The sequence below is a fragment of the Scomber scombrus genome, chromosome 16, assembly GCF_963691925.1.
Source record: "Scomber scombrus chromosome 16, fScoSco1.1, whole genome shotgun sequence".
Lineage (NCBI taxonomy): Eukaryota > Metazoa > Chordata > Actinopteri > Scombriformes > Scombridae > Scomber > Scomber scombrus.
Window position 1 is genome coordinate 15,052,810 of NC_084985.1, and position 25,634 is coordinate 15,078,443.

The 25,634-nt window shown below is 41.0% G+C and overlaps 2 protein-coding genes across 4 annotated transcripts in view; one reads left to right on the forward strand and one right to left on the reverse strand.

Annotated features, from left to right (window-relative positions):
• Window positions 1–25,634, reverse strand: part of LOC133995855 (antizyme inhibitor 1-like) — a 547,935-nt gene that overhangs the window by 170,968 nt on the left and 351,333 nt on the right. The gene's annotated exons all lie outside the window — the stretch shown is intronic.
• ripor2 (RHO family interacting cell polarization regulator 2) overlaps window positions 1–25,634 on the forward strand; it is an 83,731-nt gene that overhangs the window by 36,491 nt on the left and 21,606 nt on the right. For 2 of the 3 annotated variants that reach the window (XM_062435916.1, XM_062435915.1), the window contains exons 2-4: window positions 21,255–21,375; window positions 24,332–24,487; window positions 24,924–25,002. In XM_062435916.1, coding sequence (XP_062291900.1) covers window positions 21,255–21,375; window positions 24,332–24,487; window positions 24,924–25,002 — 356 coding nt within the window. Of the gene's footprint in view, window positions 1–1,540; window positions 1,830–21,254; window positions 21,376–24,331; window positions 24,488–24,923; window positions 25,003–25,634 lie in introns of those variants that run through there. The other variant, XM_062435917.1, reaches the window with a different exon arrangement.

Consider the following 25,634-nt stretch of genomic DNA (forward strand, 5'->3'; position numbering starts at 1 on the left):
GTGCTCAGACGTGGATTCAGCCTGCAGGCAAAGCTGGTGTGCAAGTAGAGCAGGGAAGGACGAACTAACGCCTGTGGCAATACAATATATATACAGTACATATACAGTATATGTGTGTGCAGTCCTGTTAAAGAGACAGAGGTCATGTCCTCAGTACTTTGGCTCCAGGGGGTTTGAGTTGCCTGAAGTAGTTTACATTCTGTAATCAGCACATTTAACATTTTAAATGTCCTCTCAAGTCTTTAATTTCAAGGTTTTTTTTTTAACTCGCAGAAATTGGCAGAAACATTATACAACTGATTAACATGTGAATGTGAGATAAGTAAAACAAACTGAAAATGATAAATTTGACCAATTTTAGGGCAAGATAAAATAGGATTATTTCAAAATCATGGTTGATTTAGGATGTTAGGTAAGTCAGGGGATAAACTTTGTCATTGATACACCTCCCACCCTCTGTAGATTGTGTGAATTCCATTAAACATTGGACACAGTAAATTGACATAGCAGCTTCAGCACTCCCAACACAAAGCAGCTAACTGGTTTCAACAATCTCAGCGGGCACAGAGCTGCTTCTTTTGGGTTCTTCTCGCCATGCTACAAAGGAGTTGTGGACGTCAGGGTTGTAAAATTATTAACACTGAAGCTCAGTTTTGCTTGACTGTATTTCTTATGCAGTGTTTCTTTTGTCTATTTACAATATTGATACAGTTAGTTCAGCTAGCTAAGTTAATGGCTCAAATAGACCTAAGCAACGTAAAACACAGCACTGAAACAATTTTGTTGGTTGCAGTGTATGCTGTATACATTTGATTTGTGTGACAATATCGTCTTTGATTGGATTTAAATATAAATATTCTTGTCATTTTATGCTTTATTCTCCCTAATGTCTTTGACTGGACAAGAATGTTTGAAATATATTTTTACCATAAGTGTTGCAATATAGGGGCATTTGCAGGATTCAGTGATTCTTGACTTGAAAGAATGTGGGGGGAGGGTAAGGGGGGTTCCCTTCCACCCCAGTATGCAAATCATTACATTTTATAGCTTTAATCGTTTGAGGTTTTTTTCTCCTCATGATAAAGTGATAATTACAATAGCTTTGGCAATAATGTCACTTCAACATTTAATGCCAACAGAGCTAATTTGCTGTGATTCGCTTTGATTTTCGCAGACAGACAGACAGACAGACAGACAAAGAGACAAAGATAGGACACACTCCAAGCTTGATTTATGCTTCATCTATACCCACCACCGCTACACTGCCCCCCTTGTGACCTGAAAGGTGGGACCTTTAAACACACACACACACACACACACACACACACACACACACACACACACACACACACACACACACACACACACACACACACACACACACACACACACACACACACACACACACACAGACAGGGAGAGAGAGAGACAGAGAGAGAGGAAACAGGGGTACTAAACAGACTGTCTCCGCCCTCCTTGTGACATCCTCGGCCTCTCATTGGCTCTCCGTTGTTCAGGAGGAGCGCCGCAAACACAAACTGGAATGTGTGTGAGGGGGCTTCAGTGTTTGCTCTGCACGGCCGCCGCTGCTGCTCCCATAAGGAAAACAAACGTCGAACATCCATCGCTCATTCGGGGCGGCTGGTTTATCGCTCTGGACTGGTAATGAGATATTCTTTCTTCTGATTTGCATCGTTGAACAGCAGCGAGATCCGTGCGTAAAAAGCGAAAACGCACTTTGGTCCCCTTGTTCTAACGCAAGGATGGAGAAGCGCAGGTAGACGGACAGAGACGCCACCGAGGAGACACTTGTGTGAAGTTTTGCAGAGGTGAGTGAAAGCATCGTACGGTGCATCTTTGCGGACAATAACGCAGAAGATGTGTGACAAGAAGTCTGTGGTGCGCTCATACAGAACAATAACAGAGAAAGGCTTGTTGTCCGGGGCAGTAGGTTAGTGGATCAAAGCGATGCGTGAAGATAAGCATGCAACTCAGAGGAGAATAAACTCACAAAAAACACTAATATTAGACTCTTTTTAATCGTTGTGTAGAGTTTACCCTCTTGTGTTTTGAAACAAGTCTGTGCACTTTGCTCAGGATCACTCAGTAATATACTATAAGTTACATGAGGTCATGGTGTTGTTAAAAGATATTTTTTGTAATTATTTCCAGCCTTTTACAGTATATATTGCACTTGATGCCAAAAGAAAACCGCAAATTAAACATTTTTCTTGTGTTTTCACTCCCTTTTAATATGATGCTTTTGCGTGATTGGTTTGTTTTTTTCCCCATTTTCCCCTGACAGATCATATGAGTAATATTTGACCTTAAAGTGGCTTCCTGCAGACACGTGAAATAAGTTTAATTTGGGGAAACGTCATGTGAAGCTTCTGTCACTTTGTTTATGTGTGCATCACTGTGGGTGTGTGCTTTCCTGATGACACAGAGAGCGAAAGGACACGCACTCTTTCTCCTTAAGGCATGTGTGAAACATGAGAGAAGTAGGTCAGTGATTTTAAAAATGCCCCTTCAGGTTTGATGGGAAGGGTCAAAGGGCATCAGGCTTTTGTGATGTATTGTACACTGATACCACCCACCACAGTGGATCTGCCAGCTGAACCAGAGCAGATAAACACAGCGGCCTGTCTGAGCAGCGAGCAGTGAGCAGCCTGTACTCCTCTGTTAGGATATATTTACAGTTGTTAGCAGCTTTCTACCTGCCAGATGGTCTTCAAAATGCTTTAAAAACACCCCTATCTACCCAGAAAAAAGTCCTTGATATTTTAAAATCACCTCAAACTGAGCTGATGCTATCTTTTTCGGCTGTGTATCTTTCAAGCGGATCAAAGACAGCAATTTGTCAAGCATGGCCAACTCTTAATAGATTTGGAAATCAAAAACAAAACAACAGGAAAATCTTGCGCCCGCACAACTGTGCAGCCCCAAAAAAAAGAAGGCGTTTTCAGGGCTAAATGCTCTTTCTGTGCAGCGCCAGGCTGACTTTGATATGGTTAAGTGGAAGTGCTTTGCTTCCCTGCCAGCCTGTTTGGGCCATGGTTAAGCTGTTTGAAAGGGGCTGGAGATGAGGGGGTTGTGTGCTCGTGCCAAGTCGAGACGGGCTGCAGGGATGCTAGACCAGCGTCTGTTCCCAGACTCTCACACAAGCTCTCCCTCACCTTCTCTGTACTTCACCCCAGCCGGCTTTTCATTCCCTGCATCTGCTCCCTCGGTCTCACTCTGCTTCTTTCTTCTCTCTCTCTCTCAGCGTCTTTCACTTTCTCTGTCTCACACATGCAGGGACAAGCGTGCACAAACACACACACACATACACACATTCAATCATTTCCCCCTCTTTCTCTCCAAAGCCTCATTAAAGGAATTATGACTGTGCGGTTTGGAGGAAATTCAGATGCTCTTGTTGTTTTGTTGGGTTTTTCCCCAAACTACTATAACACATTACTGCAATTCTGTCATAAGCTGAAAATGGTTTTAAAGATTCCCAGCTTTACCTGAGCACGTATGAGTGGATTAACATAGTGCTGCAACAAACAGATGTTTTCAGTATTGATTTAACCTGCCGAGTGTTTTCTCAATTAATCATACATTTTATACTAAAAAATGCCTATCACAATTTCCCAGAGACCAAAGTGAAGTCTTGTTTGTTTGACCAACAGTTCAAGACCTACCATCATATAAGACAAATAAAAGCAGCAAATCTTCACCTGTGAGAAGCTGAAACCAGAAAAAGTGTGGCATTTAAGCTTGAAGAATGATTTTATCGGTCAGTGGATTGTTTCAGCTCTACAGTGGCTGCCTGTCTCATACATCTAATTCAACACACACAGATAAGGATTAAAGGATAGGTTCATAATTTTCCCTCTTTCTTATTTATATTTCTGCCTGTCTTTAGAACATTTAAGCAGGGTTTCTTGCTGTAACCCTCAAATGAAGTGGACACAGTTGCAACCTTTTTAGTTAGAAAACACAAACCTTTTCCTCCTCATGTTTTCCTGTTCAGCTGCAGTGGAAAGAGAGTAACCAAAAGAGGGAATTTGTCACTTAAGAGTAACTTTGAAATGTACTGACTTGATTTGACTGATTTGGACGACTGATTGAACACATTTTTGCACAGGAGGACTGTGGATTTTGGCCCCCATCACTTACTTTAAGTGCATTATGAATGTATCTTCTAAAGGCCAGTATGAACAGGAGGAATGATTACAGCAAGAAAAACATGTGTCTGTGTTCATTTGGGCACTTGACTGTTGTTTCAGGACAGACTTGAACATTTTTAAACCTATACCCGTTAAGGTTATGCAAACGAAAAACCAAAAGCCGGAGGAGCATTGTGCTAGTAGCCATGATAAGGATTTTGGTGCCTTATTGTCCATCAATGTCTCGTACGTGGAACACTTGACCTTTTTCTTCCCTCAGGAACACCCACTTGCAGTTGTCGGGAATATTGGCTACTTTAGTACGTGTGTGTGGGTGGGTGTGTATCCACATACATATGTCTTTCCATCTGTGAGAATATTTATGTTGTTTTTTGGAGGTTTTTTTTGTAGGCCTTGCATTCTTAAAGGAGGAGTGCCTCCTTAAAGTTTTCACAGCTGATAGTTATTTCATGAGGCGTGTAGGCTGCAGAAACTTAAGAGTGCTCCACTGGGATGTCTTGAAGAAATGATTTCAGTCCTGTCTGAAGCCTTGGTGCAGGCTTTAACTGCTCTGGATGCACTGTGAGAGTTTAAGGATAAAGACAACTTAAATAATGAAGTCAAATCTCCAGCTGAGTCTTCATGATCCAGACTCCAAATTTAATCCTCAGTCTATGTCTGGGAAGCTGCTTTGATATAACTCATAACTGGCAGCCAGCAAGTGAGACGTTGATTTTTGTTCTGGTTCTTTGATGAAACTTTAATGTTCTCCTTGGGGAAATTGGGTCATTCTGTTCACCGATATAGAAGACAGTGGTTTTGATACGTCTGTCACAGTTTTCACACCTCTTTACTGTTTTAGAAGTCTGTTTGTAATTAATCACATGCAGCAAACCTCCAATTAAATTGTAGTTTAGTGACACTACAGTCAGATAAAGACGACATCCCGTCTGCTCTGACTCAGAGCTTATCTGCTCTCAAGATGATTGTCTGTCTTTGCTCGCCTGTCCCAACATGTCCTACACTTCAATCACTGCTTCCTTATGGGGGGTGGGAGGTATTTTGTGTGTGTTGGGAATATCTGGTGTCATGAAGGTGGGTTGTAGGGTGTTACATTGGGGTTAAGTGGTATGTGGAGGGAGGGGCAGAGGCAGGGAGTGGAGGGTCAGTGGAGACGACCGGCTGGAAAGAATGAGGAGTGGGTGGGGAGGTGGTGATATCTCAGGGGAGGGGTGGTGGGTTGAGACGAGAACAGCGGAAAGGGAAAGGATTCTTAAGCCATACAGCAGCGTGGCTCTACAGATGATGGGAGTCGGTTTATTGATGGTCAAAACTAGTTTTTATTATGAGCCGTCATCATAATTACCGGGAGATAATTTCATAGTTGCACCTCGTTGTTCACATTAAAATTGACTAAAAAGTGAGCTAGAGAGAGAAGCTCAAAACCTATCTCCTTTTTCATCACCAAACAGCAGTCCAATCACGGCATGGAGTGGGTGTGAATGTCGGATTGTCCGTTTTAGAAAGACCTGTTGGAAAGGACTGCGGTGAGTGGGTTTCCGAAGCTATTCGACTGTCTGAAAAGCACCTCTGAGTATATTTTGGTCCAGACTGAAAATACTTTTCCTCTAGTGTATCCATGAAGTTGATAATTATTGTATTTAGTGAAATATCTCAAATGCTATCGGACGTATTAGACACATTCATGCCCCCTTGACGATGTTTCGTAATAACAGTGGTGATCTCCTGACTTCTCATCTAAAGTGAAATATCATTTTGTCTAATACTTTGGTATTGGTACTCACACTATTGTACACAAATACATGCAAAACTAATGACTTCCCATCAAGCTAAGTTGTACTTTGTGTTTATTGCCAATCATTAGACTTCAGCATGTTAGCACTGAAGTCAAACTAAAGTCTAAACAAAGATTAATTGATGAGTCTGTCTTGTTTCTTCTCGGTTGTCCTCACAGGCCCTCTGCTTCTTATTTCTTCTCAATCTTTCTTCTGTGTCTCTGTCTCAGCCACTGTGGACAGAAACTGAAACCATGTACTCTCAGCTCTATATCAGTGACGATAGCTTCAGTAGCGTTAGCCTACAGAATATTTTCCGGGCATTGAGCTGTCCTGAGAGACACCAGAGCCTTTTGGGCCGGTGATGAAAGCGTTGCTGCACACATCACACTCGCACCATTGCACACTGCCAGTTATGTCACATCAAACAGTCAGCGTACAGAGACAAATACGTGCACATACAAAATGTGTGTTTGAGTGCATGTATGTGTGTGTTTCTATCCTGACCGCATGAGTAAGAGGCAGTGATGTATGAAAAATGATAACCGGAACAATTATGTGCTGCTAATGGACTAATGAGTGCCCAGCTGTGTGTGTGTGTGTGTGTGTGTGTGTGTATGTGGGATCTGGGGTGAGTGGTTGCTGGACTACCCTTGGGTTTTCCATCTTTCATTATTATTATTTTTTATCACTTTCTCTCCTTCCTTCCATCCTCCTCTGGTTCTTTCTCCAGTCCCTTCCCATCTGTTTGCCCCCCTCCCTTATCCACTCTCCTCCTAGATACAGACGGAGAATTTATGGAGGGGCTTTGAGCCAATCCTCACCCCTCCTGTTGTCTCTGAACAGATCAGCATGGCATTCTTTGTGTGTGTGTGTGTGTGTGTGTGTGTGTGTGTGTGTGTATGTGTGTGTGAGAGAGGTGTTCCCTATTAATCCTCTCCTCCAACTGTGTGACCATGTTACAGTATGAGGGGCTACTAAACAGGCACGCACCACATGCTCTACAGTAGACGTCATGTGCAACACATGATATGTGACACACTGGCACACACCCTGACACACACACACACACACACACACACACACACACACACACACACACACACACACACACACACACACACACACACACACACACACACACACACACACACACACCTCTGGCCAGAACAGCTGGGAGTTGTAGCGGCATTATGATTGCCTTAAGCGTTTTAGGAGCCTAATCTGATAATCTGTCTGTTTTGGTATTTGGTGCGTTCCCTCTGTGTTGTCCAGCAGCTGGAAGAGACACCATTGGTTCATGTCACAGATAAATACAAAAACAGATACTTTATTCACCCCCATGGGAAAATTCAGGTGTCCGCAGCTCACACAATCTGTATAAAATAACTAAAGATTATAGACAATGCGCAATGAGTGAAGGTAATTCAGCTTGCACAGGGTTAGAAACCAAGCCATCACTTGAAAGCAAAGAATCATATATAATAAATAAATAAATGAATGAATAAAAGGTGCCAATAAAAAGTACCAGATAATGCTTTAAGGATTCAGGTCATGATGGTCTTATGTCTGTTTCTTTGTTCGCCTGCATCAGGACAACACACAGATTACAGTTTTGGAGTGTGACACACACCCAGTGCCAGCAGTCCTGACAGTTTTCTGCATAGATATTGGTAATAAGTTGTACTTGTGGTGTCGAGATTTCTGGGCTGCTGTGATGAGTCTCCTGGAAAATATCAGTGCTGCAAGCCTCATGTCTTCTCTGTCCCTGCTGGTTTTTCTCAGCTCCCTCACTGTTTTTTCAGATTCTGTTTTTGACTTTTGATCTTTTCCCAGAATACAAAGTGCTGGATTTCAGCACTGTGATCACATTTGGTCCCTTTGTAACTTTTTCAGAGGAGACTATTTGCACCTTTAGTGATGGGTGTCTTCTGTCACAAAGTCAAGGCTTTTTTGGGGCACCAGGAAGTGGGTGTTCTTATTACCCAGCTGCCTCGGGGTGGCCATGACAGATGAATTTAGGAGGAGAGGAGGGGGGGGGGGCTTCTCCTTCATCCTGAGGTGAGTCATTGACTGGAAGACTGTTCACCCTTTGAACTGTGCTACTCCTCCTGCAACAAAATATGTCATTAAAGGATGCCGCCGCCTGGTTTAATGGTCATGTTTTAGGTGAAATCATAACCCAAAATATCAGCTGCTAGGGTTTCATATGAATTAGCTAGTAAGTGGTAAAGTGTCAACATTTCTATATTTATCTATCAATCAATTTAAGAATTTATCAAATGAAAATGACTCACATTTTTGAGAAACTGCAGCACTTTCACATTTGCTCAGAAAAATAATATCCTATAAAAATCCTATTTTCTGACATTGAAGAGACAAAACAATTAATAGATTAATTGAGAAATGAATCGAGCAAACTGGAGTAGAGTCACTAGAAGTCAATCCAGATGCATTTGTGAAGAAATGTGGGATGTTTAACACGTCTTTGTTTTACTGGTTTGGCTGTAAAGTTTGTAAAGCAAAGCATTGCCTGCAAAGACATCACTCCAGTTCCCTCTGGAAAATCAATGGGGTCAGGAGTTACTCTTCTAGATTTTAGAGTTTTTGGAGCCAGAAGTTACTTGCTTGGCAACTAAACACTTGGATTATGTTGCACAAGACTTATCAGAGCCCTGGTTATAGAGAAGAATTATGTCCCTTTGTGTGATTATTATGATCTGAAACAGTGATTTCAGCTGTACATCCCTTGTAAGCACTTACCCTTAATGGCAGGAAAATAGGAAAATATTTTTTTAAAGAAATAACTTCATCAGGTTGAAGCAGAGAGTACAGCGCACTGCACAGTGTTTGAGTGGCACTTGACCTTTTTTTGCATGAGCTCTCCTCTCCCTCTCATCTTCCCCACCTGTCACGATTTTATACTGCAGATAAAAGCTGACAAACCATGAAAAATAGCCAAAAAATGGCAGTAATCCATACAAGAGAACGCACCGGGACCAGATGTGTGGTACCAGTGAATGTGAACAGCTGTGGGGAGAAATTTGACTGGTGAGCAAGCAGGTGAATGAGTTCATATGATGATCAGCTTTTAAATGGTACATTGGATGACAGTGCATCAGTGTCTTATCCGTTGCATCATCCACAGATGTACAGACTTGCTTGTTTTCACCGCCAGTCTCTGAATCATCCTTGTTTCTGTCACTGATTCTCATCAAATCTGTGTCTTGGATGTCGCTTTCGTTTGTTTTTGATGTTTCTTTGTCTACTGAACTCTGCACCTCCCACCAAAAATCCTCATATAACTAACAGTGAGCGCTGAAACTTTTAAGTTGTCGCCTGCTCCAGTTTTTTTGAGACTTGGCTGTGCAGAGTGTTTTTAAGGTTTCAGTCTAATGGTTCACAAGTGGTCGCGGTAGCAGTTTTTAAAAATGCACTTCATATCTACTCAGTGCCGCGCTCCCCCTGCTGAGTCTTAACTCCAAACAGCATGCTAATCTCCACAGTTAGTTGAAATATTTAACTGTGAAACCATAGTTTAGGAAGAATTGTCCCTTCAAGTGTATTTCTCTGCCAGCGAGATCTCATTTCAGGAACACGTGAAAGCGCCTTTCTCTTGTCATTTTCCTTTCTTGGTTCAGTATTTTTCTCCTGCAGTGTGTTTTTCTTGTTCATCCAGCCACTCTGTAATTTGTTATTCTGTTGTTAATATTATGGTAATGACTTAGTCAAAGCTGCAAGAAGAATGTGTGGGACAGAAATCCACCGTGACTTCTGTTTTGTGAATTTCACCCACAGTGTTTGATGTATTTCTGGTGAGAGAGACTCTACATTTATGTCTCTCCTATGAAACGAGTATAACCAGAGCCAATTCGAGACAAAAGACAGTGAATGTAGGCCATAGGTTGTTTATTTGGATTCTGGCATGGAAAAATCAATTGCGAATGTGGTGTAAATTGCTGTATTACCTAAACTAAATAGTGCAGAATTTGTTTCCTACATCTTGTGCCTTTTAAACCATTTCACACAATAAAATGTCTTCATTTCTGAAAATCACGCCCATGGTTCAGTAATGAGTTATTTCCTATCTGCTAGTCATTTATGAGGACACCTCAAAACCTGCTGCCTCCCCAGCTGATACAGTCTAGTTATGAACTATAATAAACTCTGTATCTAACTGACTGTTTTCACACAGAGCCGCTACAGCACTCCGAGCTTGTATTATCACAGTAGCTGCTATCAGTGAAAAGAATGCGGTCTTTTCTTGCTAAAAATAACAAATGGGGCTGAAATAACCAAGGTAATCCTGTTTGTATGGTAACTGCATTCCAGCGCCGCACCATAGGTGGTCATTTTCAATCAGAGTCACACATAATGGACAAATCAAAGAAGGAGTGCGAATGGGAAACTGCTGACCCAAATGCTGTGGGATGTTAATATGTCACTCAGACATTTATTAGAGCAATATGCATGACACATTGTGAGGAGAAGGGATAGAAAAGGAGCGGGGGTGGAGATCAGAGGACCCTCTTTCAGTCTGTGAATAGAAATACAGCCGGAAATACTTTTGCACTGTTGGTGATGTGTGAAGCATTTCCAGGCTCATGCTGTTTCTTGTTGGTGCCATTTTTTCACTTTATAGCCAAATATAGACAATGTGACACCACACAAATATTACGAGTGCAGCTACAAGATGTTTGAATAGGGTAATGTAGGAAATTGTTGATTTTAAAGTGAGCTCTGTTGCACCTGTACCCACACCCAACAGTCAGTCAAAGTTTTGCTCATTGTTCAAACTGGGTGGAAACAATTAAAGAGTTTAGAAAAAAAACCTTACATTGTGGAACCTATTCAAAATCTTTAGGGACGCCCTCCATATCGGGGTGATGAGGGAGTAGATTGGGTGAAGAGCATAATTTCCAGTAAGATGTGTCCTTGACAATATGTAGGTTTGTTAGCAGCCATTCTTGCTGCCATTCAATCAACTACCGTGCATGTAGAAAATCCCCAGACTTCGGTAGGTGTAGATCTCCGAGTGTCTGGCATCATGAAACTATGTCACGGTCTACCGACACACCCTGGAGTTCACTTCTACATCACTACAGCAAGGTGAGAAGTTGAAGTTCGGCAAAAACATGAAAGGTATTTTCAGGTGCTGTTACGTTATTCTTCAAGTATAGCTTGACAAGACAGCGAGGGTGAAGTAGAAACAGACACTGCATCCCTTCATCACAGAATAACTCATCAGTCACTGAACTGACCATCACTGATTAGTAATTATTTTGATTACCGATTAATCATTTATGTCATTTTTCTCCTGATTTTCTCTATCTCTAATGGTCAGTGTCAACTTGGTTGGACAAACATAACATTTCAAGACATCACCCTGTCCTTTTAGTGCTTTAATTCTGAGAAATAGTGATTTTCACCGGTAATGGTGATTCTAAGATTTTTGTGAAAAGAGATCCACGTCTCTAGACAATCCTTGCAGCCAAATTGAAATCTGGACATTTGTACTCCTGATTTATAAGATGTGTTTGATACTGCTGTTTGATATGTTTATTGTTAGTTGACATTGAGTAGATCTTCTTGGTGAAATGAAGTCGAATTTTATGTAAATGGTGCCCGAGCATCATCTGGTCCCACGTTGGCTTTCTGCATGAAAGTTAATCAGGAAACTGCGTGACTGTGCAGCAGTATCAAAGTCACTGGTAATGTTGTTGTTATGTTGCAACTTTATTTAGCTGCAGCGTTTAATTACCATGTTGTCAGTGTGTGGATGCTGAAGTTGCCTTAAGCCCCTGTCTCTCATCTGCTGTTGGTGATGCTTTCTAATCTATTGCCTAAAAATGTATAAATGTCATAAAAAAAATAATCTTTGAGACCATTAATCTGGATTGTGCATTTACTGGTGTGGTTTACAAATCTCACAAGTGATTACACACTGCTCTCCCCACTGCTGAAATGTCAGCGGCAGCTGCCTGAATGTAACTTTAGCCCAGACATGCCTCAGTTAATCTGGTCATCTGTACATTTAAATGCCACTCCATATCCTGACCTTAATTTCTCCTGCATGCACTGCCCCACGAGGACACTGATGACCTATAATTAGAATAGAGTGACTATCGTAATTCAACATTATGGGGGGAAATCTGTCGCTCTCTCTCTCACTCACACACACTGGGGTTTAAAGAACAGGAGGTGGAGAGAAACAAGCTTTGGTTCTTGTTAAACAAGAAGAATATGAAGAATAATAATTACCTGATGAAGGTGATTAGATACGGTTAATGGACCGCACTTATAAGGCACCGCTCTTGTCTTTTTACGCTACAAGCCACATTCAGCCATTGACACACACATTCATACACTGATGGAAGGGGCTGCCATGCTACTCATCTGAAGGATCTAATCATTCACACACACATTCACTTAGTGTTCAGTATCTTGCCCGAGGACACTTCGACATGTAAACTGGAGGAGCCAGTAATCGAACTGCTGATCTTCACATTAGTGGATGACCTGCTCTACCTGCCCCCCCTATGCTTCTCCCTGTGAATGACCTAAAATATTGCCAGCCATGAAAACTCATATCAGATATTCTGAAGACAGATTAAATGTTTGCATGTGTCTTGTGCATTTCTGTGGCTTATTGGTGACAAGACCCGTCTGGACTTTCATGTGATGTTGTTGGCACTGACCTTCTTTCACACACACACACACACACACACACACACACAAACACACACACACACACACACACACACACACACACACACACACACACACACACACACAGACATGCACACAGAAAACACACGTTGGCACTCATGCAACAGTCACATCCCCTCAGTAATAAACATCAAGCTCTCAATCAGTTTGGTAAAACTGTTGAACTGCATCAGATGACTGAGCTGTCTCTCAGTTGACTCCCGCTGATATTATTTATAGAGTCTAGACCAGTTTAATGTTGACCTGATAAAGGATTGGTTGTTTTTGCCATGGGAGGATGTCTGAGATCAGGAAAGTCAGATGTGGGTCAGGAAAAAAAACGACAATCACTGGAATATGTGAGGGTGTTATCATTCTTCTCATCTAACTCTGGGCAAAAAGCAAACGAGAATTCCCCCCCCCCCCCCCCCCCCCCCCCATGTTTTCTGTTTAAATCAAATCTCTGGGTATATTCGCAAAGTCTTTCTTGTTTTTCACAGTTTGGGGTCACGCAGGCTGCTCATTCGTTTGTCTTCCTTCAGGATTGTTTTTCACTGTTGTGTCCACACAACGGGACAGTTACAAAGAGGCATTGTTCACATCTGTAGAAATGACTATTGACTAAGCTATTGATTCTTTTTGAACCTGATGTATCCTCCTTGCTGCATACCAGCATCACACAGAATTTTTTGTAATGCTCATTGTTTCTTTTGTGTGTTTTGTGTGTGATGAAATCCGTGGAAACAAAAACAGGTGAAGTTTACTCTTTAGTCGAGAGTAGAGTTTAAAAATGTTATTAATCATCCTTCAGGTGACTGACTGGAGGTTTGCAGTCATAACAGGGTCTCTGTTCTCCAGTTCAAAGCTTTTGGTGAATTCCTTACAATCACCAGGTCATGTTATTTACATTGCTGTGTGTGTGTGTGTGTTTGTATGCTGGTACCCACAGTGACATTGGTTTACACTTTTGCAATGAAGACCAGTGACTTTGAGTAGAACCTGTTTTCTTTGATGAATGATGTTTTTAGATTCATCATGTTTATCTTTGTGTTTTTAAGTATGAATTGACATAAAACTCTTGAAGCTGCTATAGTAAGTATTTTTTTATATTAACAATGGATCATATGGTTACTTGTATGTGAATGGGGTTGTAGTAAATAAGCCACAGAGATTTACCCGACATCCACAGTTCCCATTGGCTCAGCATCTTTTAGCTGTTTGTTTTGGTTTTCTGACACTTTCCTGTGTGGTTCACTCTGTGTTGTTTTTGTTTTTCCAGTAAAGACGCTCTTAAAAGTCACTGTGTGCTACATGTCTAGTACCAAAGCATGTACCTGGTGAACATAGTGGAGCATTTAGCTGCTAAAATGTCCGATTTTTCTGTTGGGAGTTGGTGGAGACCAACAGCAGAGCTAAAAGGAGAGTGAATATTGGATTAACATTCATCATTTGACTAGAGACGTGACTCTAGATAAATACGAATGTTGCACTGTGTATGCCGGAAACTGTTTGTTAACAAATTCACCATTTAAAAGGCAATTATGTTGTGTTTATAGCATGTTTTTGCTTCAGAATCATTGTCATATTTGATCCTTTTCAGTCAAACACAGAGAAAACTGAGCTGACTGTTCTGTGAACCATCCTTACTATTAAAGGTGTCATCGCTACCTCACAAGTCATCCTAAAACAGTTTTTTTCCCTGCCTCTTAGTGCCTTCATGTAGTCTTTTAGTGAAGATCAATAAGCGCTCCTTCCTCAGGAGGAACTTGCACTTTTCCTCCGCTCAGGGCTCATACTGAGGATAATGAGGCTCTGTGTTCCTCAAGTCACTTGTCTCAGTAAAACCAGCTATAAATGGCAAAATCTTGAATTCAGTTAAAAAGCAATATCATGAGCTGTCTGTTGTATGGTGCTGTAGAATCACATCTGCATGTGCGGCATTCTGCTGTCACCTTTCATAAACATGATAGTGCTTGTGATTGTGTGTGTTCTGCAGGCAGGTTTGTTGGTGTCACACGCTTCACCTGCAGGGAATTTGGGATTTAAAACATGTTCTCTCCAAGATGGTCACCAGGTTAATGGGACACATTAAGTGAGTGGCATTAGATATGCTGCCTTTTAATCTTAAAACTAATGGTTTTATGCATGCAAGGGATTATGTAGACAATCTGCAGGAGCTGTAGTTGAAATTTCAAGATGGCTTACTGCAAGTCTTAAATCTTCATTTGTTCATTAAGTTGTTTTTGTAGTATAAAAAGTGCACTAAGTAGACCAAAATGAAGCCACTTGTTTGGCTGTGGTAAAGATTTCGGTTGAAATGATTATTGGATCAATACTTAAATTATTGGTGTGATCAAATTTCACAGCTTTCTCACATTTTATAGACCATGATCAATCGATTTATATTTATTATAGTTAGTTGTAGCCCTAGTCGAGACATTTGACAGGATAATAATAATCTGTCTAAAGACAAAACTTGCAAACAAAGCTTTGGCAGGTGTCTCACACTCTGGCTTTCAATTTTGTACAGAATTGCAGGAAGAAAAAAAAAAGGGAAAGAAACAATATTGTATGTTTTGGCTCAGATATAGCAGCCAGCAGCCAGTTTTACCCCAGTTTGGAGCAGCACCAGCAGTTAACACCCACCCCTCCTCACTGAACCAGTTCACACAAACATGGACTCTGTGTGGGATAACTGAGAAGCGTTCAGGCACGCGCTTGCGACCTGCAGGGTGTGTTGGAACATGTTACTCCGTTTCCAGTCATATACAGTATATTATCTCTCTAATCTGTTGGATTTGTTCTGTTTCAAGCCCAGTTGTTTGTATCTTCTAACAAGCCTCCAGCATCTTTTTTATACACTCTTCTCTTTTTCTGATAGTGTGCATCATCTCCTGCCTGTGTTATTCTCTAAGTTCTTACTATTTTAGTCTTGACTTCCTGTCACATAAGAAACAAATAAAACTAGAAAGAACTGAAAGAAGTTTAAGGATAGTTGTTGCCACTCACACATTTAAAACATCTGTAACTGATCTAAATATGAAAACAGCTTTTTTTTTTTTCAAATGAAGGATTGGTGCTTCAAAAGCCTCGGCCCTGTAACACGAGGGTGTGTGTCCTACTTCTTGGCAGTTGGCTCATAACCGTTGTTTTACGTAACACACTTCATCCCATTTTGTCTGCTGTTGCCATGGCGAGGCTAATTTATACAGGCATTAAGAATTAGGCTCCTGTTGTTAACATGCACTGCAGGCTGATGCTGGTTTTGCACACACACTTGGAAACGTGCGCACACACTCTCAGAGGATTAGTCGAGTGTGTGTTTTTATGGGCGCGCAGCTGATTGTGAGTATGGTTGAGACTCCTTAAGTGAGGCACTTAACAGCAGACGAAGAGCTCAGGCTGATTGATGTGATTATTAGTGTGGAGAATTGAGAGATGCGGAAGGGTTTGATATAAACTGAATGTAGTTTCTGAATATTTCATCCATATTGCGACCAGAACAACTGCTCTAAGACCCTTTGACAAAGTGGCCGCAGTTCGGTTCCAGATTAATTGTGGAGCTGTTCGTTTGTGGTGGGAACGTGATCCAACCTCAATCCAACCGACTACTTGGTGTACTGTGAAAGTTTGTCTTACACGTCTCTTGTAGCCAGGTACGCATTGCATACTGGGATGCAGATGAGCAATAGACTGAATCAAGATGCAACCTGGACTAAGAAGTGCTTAGAAGTACGTTACATTTTTTCTATCAGGGCAGACAGGTCCTTCTTCATTGTGTTCACATTTGTGCTCCTGCCCCAGACACAACTAACCACCGACATCCTCATGTGGTTTTGGATTTTTGTCTGTGTGAAAAGAAACCAGCGAATAGATATCAAATGTCCTGCTCTCTCATCTGTTAGTTGTTAGTTGTCAGTTGCCCCTCGCTAAACTATGTGTGCATTTCCTTGAATGTGTCATTTGTCCACTCTTATGTCAAGCGACAGCACAGAATACTGATCAATCCAATGCTCACGTATTCCAGAAAAATACACTCACACTCCTCGTCGAGGACATTTCAGGCCATTGGCGTGTGAACGCCAGAGAAGAAAGGCCAGTGAATGGACTGACTGGCAGCGGTATTCAACACGGGTAACGGCTGGCATCCAACCAGAACAAGAAGCGAGTTGGCATTGTTGTTCTCGCTCTGAAAGGCTCTTTAGACGAGATGAGCGGTGACACTAAGAGTTGCGGAGGGAAGGTTTTTATGATTCAGTGGCTGAACTCAGTATTTGTGTGTATGTGCTTGTCAGCGTTGGGAACAATGATTTCTATGTGTAGTTTGCTTTTAAGGGGGATGGCTGAGGCTGGGAAAGGTTTTTGAATTTCATACAGGGTCTCCGCCTTGAGCTCAGCATCAGATTTTAGTTAGCACACTGTTAAATATAGAGCTATTTCCCCAGTTTGAATTGTGCCCCTACGGTTTCTGTAAAGTATGTTTTTTTTAAATCCCTGATGACAGTTGCACTCAGCATTATTCACTTTAGTCCTCATCACATGCAGAACTACAGGCTTGTACCATTTTGGGAACATCAGTATACCGACTTCCCAGCTGAAAGCATTTGGTATCATCATGTGCGGAGTTCAGTTCTTGACTTCTTCTTCTTCTTCTCATCCCTCTTCCACTCTGTTTCACTGAAATCTCCATTAATTCTTTAGGAAATGGCTGCAGTGCAGGAAACGGTGTCCAGCCTGTTGTGTGATTACCCAGAGAGCATTAGGTAACAACATGTACCATCACCATGTGCCACCCACGGCTCTTCTTTTAGGCGAGTGAGTCAGAAAGTCAGTGAGACAAACAGGACAAGGCAGAAAACTGAGCTGCTGAACATCCAGACATCAAAATGGATCAAACTGCCTCAGGACATTACAGATTGCTGCTCTCATGTTAGATCTCTTGCCTGCTGCCAGCTGTGGTGAGAGAAAGGCGATCAATCACGATAATTGATAATTGTCTTTCAACAGAATCTTCATCATGATGATATGATTACATCATTTTATCAGACACATTTCTGTTGTACATATCAGCAAAATGAAACTAACAAAATTAGCCTGTACAAGAGTTTCGGCTAATGTACATTTCGGCTTTCAACATCAAGTTTATTATGCTGTATGAAATTTCACATACTATTGATTTGATCATTCTTACAGCTGCATTCATCAATTTTTTCCTGATATTTTGATCTGATATTACCTCATAAAGTAGTCATGGGGAAATGTCATCAGCAAATGAATACCTGTTTACTTATCCAGCAGGCACGGAGCAACATTGGCATCCATTTGTAGTATCTGTTTCTGGCTGCCTGATACATTTAAGTGTAATAGTCACTGTTTTTTGGTTTAGTTTTTTTTAAAGCTCTATTTGTTCTCCACCAGCTCCTGTGACAAATATTGTATCTGTCTCTTTAGCTGCTAAATGCTTCACGGCTTCACCAGCTAGTTGCTAATTTTGTGTGTCTGCTGTTTGTTTCAGGAAACTTAGTGTACAGTTAAAAGAGCCTTTTTGCTGATAACTACTGCCTGTGCAGCTGAAAACACCGATGGGAGTGGAATTTTTGACCTGTAAAACCAAATGAGCTGAAAGATGCTGAAAAGCTCTGTAGAGTTGAAGGATATTACAGAATTAGGTGATAATTCTGCATTGCTTCTTTCACTAAATCCATCATGTTTGACAATACAAGTAGTAATTTGATCCATATTTCATATAAAAATATGAATTAATGCAGCTTTAATACTGTTATTGACTGACTGACTATTATTATTGTATTTATTTGACTTAAAATATATTGGCTGGCCATAGCTGTGATAATGGACTGATATTCAAAACTCACTCGAAAAAGATAAAGCACTCCACTTTGAAACAAAACAAGGTGTATTTTTGGCTACATCTGACCCATCCAACCAGCCCCTATTCCTGGCCAATGCATCTACACAAACCATTGGTCCTGATGATTCACTTACTGAGTCACAGCCATCAGCGACCTTGCTGTTAAAGTGAGTTGCTATTATTAGCCTGACCAGTATCAGTCTCGCTGGTCTATTGTCCCCCCACCACAAAACAAGGCTCTAGTCTTTCCTCAAGCCTCGTGCTGGGTCTTTGTGTGACTCCCTGTCTGTCACATAGACCAAAGGAGAGGATATCATGTTGCTGGTTCAATAGCATGTAGCACTGGGGTGTCTGTGGATGGTGTGTGTGTGTGTGTGTGTGTGTGTGTGTGTGTGTGTGTGTGTGTGTATGTGTGTATGTGTGTATGTGTGTATGTGTGTATGTGTGTATGTGTGTATGTGTGTGTGTGTGTCGACATGAGTCTGGTTGTGCCCCCACATAGAGGTAGTCTGTCTGCTAGTGACAGAAAGATGGATAGATCAGTGAAAAACCAGGCACATGCAAACACGGGGCCCCACTAACAGAGTAACCGACAAAAAGATGCAGTTTTGTCACTTCATTTGGCAAAGTTGTTTAACTGGTAACGCTGTGTGATGGTTTATCTCATTTGACTGAAGGCTTTAGATGCTGATTCCTCTGCTTGTTAGTTGAGTTTAATTTGATTTGACAAAACTTCCCGTCTCTGTCTCTCTCCTGTAGGCATTTCTGTGTTTACCAAACTTTTCCTAAACTCAGTTGTGAAGCGATACAGATTAACAAGACAGAAATTACATGATACTTCCTCACTACAGTGTTCACACTCATCACACTGTAAACATTGAGGTCAGCATGTTGGATGCATGATTCAGGATGTGAGTAAAAGATCCATGAGTCTGAAGACTTATCAGATTCCAAAACACTGTATACTGTTTTATAATAATATTTACTACAATAATTTTAAATGACTATTGGCAGCCCAGCTGAGCTGAAGCAGTGGTCTCACTGAAATGAACGAGGGTGCTACATGTCTTTTTTCTCTGCTAGTGTTGGTCTGAATGCAGCCTAAAAAGAAGTCCTATGGTGTATTCAGACAGAACACAAAATGAATTTTCACCTCACGTCATTTGTGAGAGTTTGACTGCTGAACTGTTTGTGTTTAATCACCTGAGACAGCCAAAATACCAACTGTATGTGAGCTGTAGCATCAATTCACACTACTCTTGACAAATTCGCTTCTATTTGCATCTTTTCATTAATGTTATACACAATTGCTGCACCTCTAAAATTGACTTTTATGTCTAAACAAAGTTATGAGTGTTGGCATGTCAATTGATCAGTTAATGGAAATTGCGTGGGACATATTCCAATTTTACATTTTATAGACCAAACCATGACTTCATCAGAATGATAATTCCCTGATTTATCGATAATAGAAATAACTTTAGCTGCAGTCTTTGTCCGTTCCCAAGCAAATCTGAACCTTTTCTACCTTATCTGACCCCAGCCTATATGGAACAATGTGCTAGCAAAATAAGGATTTAACATTATGGATGAATAAAATCTCATTTTACATTTTATGATGAACTAAATTGCCCTTTGTGTTTAAACGCCAACCTGCTGCCACCAGCATCACAATCTGGACAAAATCTTATCATGCTGGTTGAAACTGTGATTCAGCAATCTCAGTGGATCCTTGCCTCTGGGCACTTGATCCCTGCAACATCATTATCTGAAAGCTATATGTAGAGGTTTCACTGTCTATTTTTAGCATGTTCCCCAAGTATCCACGTGAGTCATGTTGCATTCCACATATCCATCTTAAAAAAAGATTGAAACTGCTAAATATAGACAAGGTGATAAAAGATGTCTTAACTGTAGAAGAGGCTGATAAGATAACACTGCCATAGGCCAGTCTGAATTTGCTTCCTGGAATTTCATACTTGCACAATTTGATTTCAAAATGGCAAGGAGGGCTTTTAAAGCTACATCAGGGCTGTCATCAACTTGCCTTGCGCCACATTAACTTCTTCAAAACATCTTTAGTCTCTGATCAATTGCATTTTAAGAAAACTCTTCGCTCAGGTAGAAAATATGCACAAAGTCAACATCGCACATGATTTAAAGTGACGAGTCATGTTGTCTGACACCTGCCTGAAGAGAGTAAACATGAAACTGTAACTATTGAGGTCTGTTTGCAGTTAATGGGTGACAGGTAGACCAGAGGAGGCAAGACATGTTAGTGCAGGCTCTGAATGCTGCTCATCCACATCGCATACGGCAAGAATCACCTCTGCGTGCTGCATTGCACAATGTTCACTGTTAACATGTTTTCAGGGGAAATTCGATCTTATTTGAACCTGATGTATTTCCCATAAATGTGGCAGTCGTGACTTTGCTCTCTGCAGCTACATTAATAAGATTCAGAACATTCGGATTGAGATTTGGACGAATGAGGCCTCCCATATAGTGACAGTTATTGGGGCAACTTCTGTCAGCCTTCTACTGCTTTAGAAATAAATGTAATTTTTATATGAATTGCTTCAAAAGTTTGTTTGTGAGTCTGAATTATTCAGTTCATAAGATGCTTTTTTTGGTATCCACAATACATTTCCCATCTTTCACTGGTTGTCAACGTGTCAGCTTTGAAACATATCCTATAATCCATTTGTATGTCTGTGTCTCCTGCAGGAGTGTCGTCACGCGTCCCAGAGATCATGGCGGCAGGTACCCACTCCCCCGGAGGGCCCAATGGCATAATCCGGAGTCAGTCCTTCGCCGGCTTCAGTACGCTACAGGAAAGACGCTCACGGTCAGCAGAAGCCTTCCATTCTGTTAATCAATGATAAACTGATGTTAATTATTGCAGAAATTACAATTGAGGTCAGCAGGTGAATGAAGGAATTTATCATACCATTAGAAATGGTATTGATTGTGAGATAAATGTTTTCTGACAACATGTTAATGATCACTGTTAATGCTTTACCAAAATGTTGTCAACATGAAAGAATATAGACTTAAAGTCCCCCTTTTTAGCATTCACAAACAATATATAAAATGTTTATATTTAATACATTCAATAAACATTGTGTGTGTGTAGGGAAGTTGTGACTCAGGTGCCATTAATATGTGGTTTGGGAGTTTAATGCCTGGCTCCTACTGTCCACACATGGAAGTGACCCTGAGCAAGACACTGAGCTCCAAATTGCTCCCGATGTGCTTATGTGTTGGGAAAATGAAAGCCTATTTAGACAGGCAATAATGTAGATGATAAAGAGTGATCAAAGACAATGGATTTTAAAACAAACTGCAGCAACTCTCTCTCCCCACATGAAACTGTTCCCTGGGTGTATCAGACTTACAACGTAACTTTCAAACTATATAAACTATATAAAATCCTGATATGCTTGGCAGTTTGAATGTTTAGCTGTGTAATAGTTTGATAAAAATGTCCCTTTAAGAAACCTCATCCATCACTGTAACCAGGCATAGATTCAAACTTCAGTCACACCAGAAAGAATTCACTGACTCACTAATTTGGAGCCAGCTGTCATGATGTTAAAAATTCTTCAGCGAGCCTCATCGAGTTGAAGATATGGGAATTCTTAAGGGATAATTGTCACTTCATGACATAACTGGATAACTCAGTTTCTCTATAATTGTGTCATTCATAGCCAGGAGTTGCTCTGGAAGAGTTAGAGATTGATAAAGTTTTTGGGAGATGAGGGTCTCATTTGTGTTTCCCCCCTCTCTCAGAATCGACTTTACTGCATCATCAGAAGACAAAGCCCTCTCACATTCATATCCCAGAAACATCTCTGATATGATCTTAGATTCTTGGTTGTCGGCGTCGGCGTCTGGGTGCATTTCAGCAGAGCAAACCCTGCTGAGAGAACAGATTTTAAAGACATTGCTCCCCTCTTTTCGCTCTGCTCAGACAGCGGATGGTGTAATTGGTTGCGATGACTCGGGTGTGTGGGCGAGTGAAAGCGAGTGATAAGTTACCCTTCTGATAATGAGCGGGGTGGAAAGCTACAGAGCGATGGCTTCTGAGGCCACTGGAGCATGTTGATGTTGAATGATTGTGTGTGTGTGTGTTTCCATGTGCATTTACACATGTATGCATATTGCAGACTTTGCAGACTCTCGCACAAAAGCAGATAGAGGTTTTGTGCATGTGTGCTAAATAAGAATCTAAAGTCAGTATGGAATTGTGTTAGCATGTATGCATATATGTGTGCATCCATGCCAAGAGACCCTCCTGCGCTACAGCTTGCTTGACCCCAAGGCTACGCGGCGCTCTCATTCAGTGGTGCCCTAGATTTGTGGCAGCTTAGTTGGAGTTGTGCTACGTTCCCTGGCACGCAGCAAGACGTGACGCGTTCCAACTTGTCGGGCGCTGGAATTGGTTGTCACCGTTATCCCTGAGATGACTCTGGGATTGTTTCATTAAGTCTAGAGAAATGTCATTTGTCAGCTAAGTCTGGAATGGTTTTAAAAGCTGAAATGTACATGAGTGGGTGAGATGAGTGGGACCTAAAAGGGAATGAAGGGAGCAGAGGCTTGATTAGGCTCTGCTGTATAGAAGAATGAGTTTTTTTCCTTTTGAAAAATAATGAATTATTGTAGTTTTTTTAAGCAGAAAATGTAAAATATTTGATTGACCACTAGTGTGTTTTTTTCCTTTTTTATCATTGTAAACTGAATAGCTCTGAGTTTTGAACTTTTGATTATTCAAAAAAAAACAACAAGAATATTTCACCTTAGGCGCTTACAAATAGCAATAGTGTTTTTTCCCCTATTTTCTGACTTTTAGACTAATAAATGAATCTAATCTAAAAAAAAACAACTTTTAATTAATAAAGGAAATAACCTCAACTAATGAACTCTGTTTAACTTCTCACAAGTGTTGGCTTCTCTCCCTGAAGTCAGTTGCAATGTTGGTCAACCGCTGGAGGATTGAAGGGAAGAGAGTGAAGAACACTTGAATGTCACTGATTGCTTCAGTGTGTGTGTGTGTGTTTGTGTATTTGTGGTCTGTTGTAGGCTACTTTTTGGGACAAATTTCAGACTTAGAACCAGTTAAATGGGGTTTGTCCAACTGAGGACAAAAGGTGTGTCCCCAGTTCGGGGGAGAAGCTGATTTGCAGCTCAGTGGTGGTTAAGGTTAGGGTAAGTCTCCAGGATATGAATGCTATGTAATCCCTAAAAGTGTGTGTGTGTGTGTGTGTGTGTGTGTGTGTGTGTGTGTGTGTGTGAGTTCACACAGAAGATAAATGGCAGCCACGCACAGGTCAAACATAGAAAGTGGGGAGTGGGAACCACATGTTTGCATGCGTTTGCACATATGTGTGCCTGCTAGTGATTTAGCACACCTCTGTGATTGCGTGAGTACGTGCATGTTTGACTAATTTTGAATAATATGTAGGCCAAAAGGCTGAGTCCTGTATGGCCTGTATTGAGTTATTTTGGTGTGAACAGACTCGACGAGCCGTCTCCATCTGACAGATGAAATGAATTCATGCTGAGACTGGCCCAAGGGCCTGTTCAGGATGCTGTGAAATAATACAGAAATGTAATGTAAAGATGTTTTTACAGGCAGCTGGCATGTCTGATTCTCTGTAACTCTGTGGAAATCCTGTGATGAATATGTAATATAAGATGTAATATTGTGTCTGTGTGAGCAAAAGCAAGCCGTTGGTGATCTCACCAGTGTGTGTGTGTGTGTGTGTGTGTGTGTGTGTGTTTGTGTGTTTGTGTGTTTATAGGTGTAACTCTTTCATGGGGAATACAGCGGTGCAGAAGAAGCCTCAGTCCAAGCCCAAGAAGCCCCACCTTTCGGGTCACAAGGGGGGCAGCAGCTCCAGAGAGCCACAACCCAAAAGACTGGAGGAGGTTTACACTGCACTCAAACAAGGCCTGGAGTGAGTTACACGGACACTGATGTACATTCACACTGTGTGCACACACGTCACCTTGTCGAGCATTAAAAAACGCTTTACTCTTCGATGTATAAACTCATCAAATGTTGCAGAGTAAATGTTTATTTTAAAGTGAGTGAGACATCTGTGTGTAAACCATTTGCTATATAAATGTTTGGAATTTGTGTCTTTAAATTGTACATTTCCACCCAGTTTGGTGACACACATATTTACATGACTCCACAAATATTTATATACCAATGTGTTTATATTGCTATACTGTTTTGCTGTGTTTTCATATATATTATTGATATCATACATATTCTAGTGTATGTTTGCATTCCTGGGTGCTATTGATTTTGCCACAGCAAACGTTAAAATTTCTCTAACAGGGTCCATTAAAGTTGCATCTTATTCAAATATGTTTTTTTCCCCCCAGTGAGTACCTAGAAGTTCATCAAACAGAACTGGACAAACTCATGTCTCTGATGAAGGACATGAAGAGGAACTCTCGCCTGGTAAGAAACTGCTGCACAGCAATTTACATTCTAGCTACAGTTTATGCAGCTTTCACATCCGATGGAGAGGATGGTAGAAATGATTTGGATGTTTACAACATGCATGGTTGCAGATTTGGTAGTGAGGGTTCAAAAAATACTGTGCATTTTCAATATAATAACATACCCATTAAATTGGGTTTAATTACTGTGAACGCTGGACTTCAGCTGACGTTTGGTTCGGTTTTTAGGCACTTCATTATTTTTAAATGCGCAAGTTGGATCTATATTGGAGCTTTCAGGAAAATCCTGTTGCCCAGTAATAATTACAACTTGGATGACTTGAATGCTGTTTAGGAGTCAGAAGCTGGTAATTAATGTCCGGTATTACACTTTCATCTCAAGAACCACAGAAAGAGTTAGCTTGTGTTTGTCTCCGAGAGCCCAAGGATGAAAAATGCAAACAAGAGCAAAGGGTTTGGCAGCCTGGATCACTTTTAAGATGTCAGTTCTGTTTTATTATAATTTAGATGATATGATTATGATATTATAATTATATACCATGTTTAGCATCATGCATTTACATGGGCACAACACACATTTCAGTCTTACAAACATACTGAACACTAATGGGATTTTTGTTGATGCCAGAT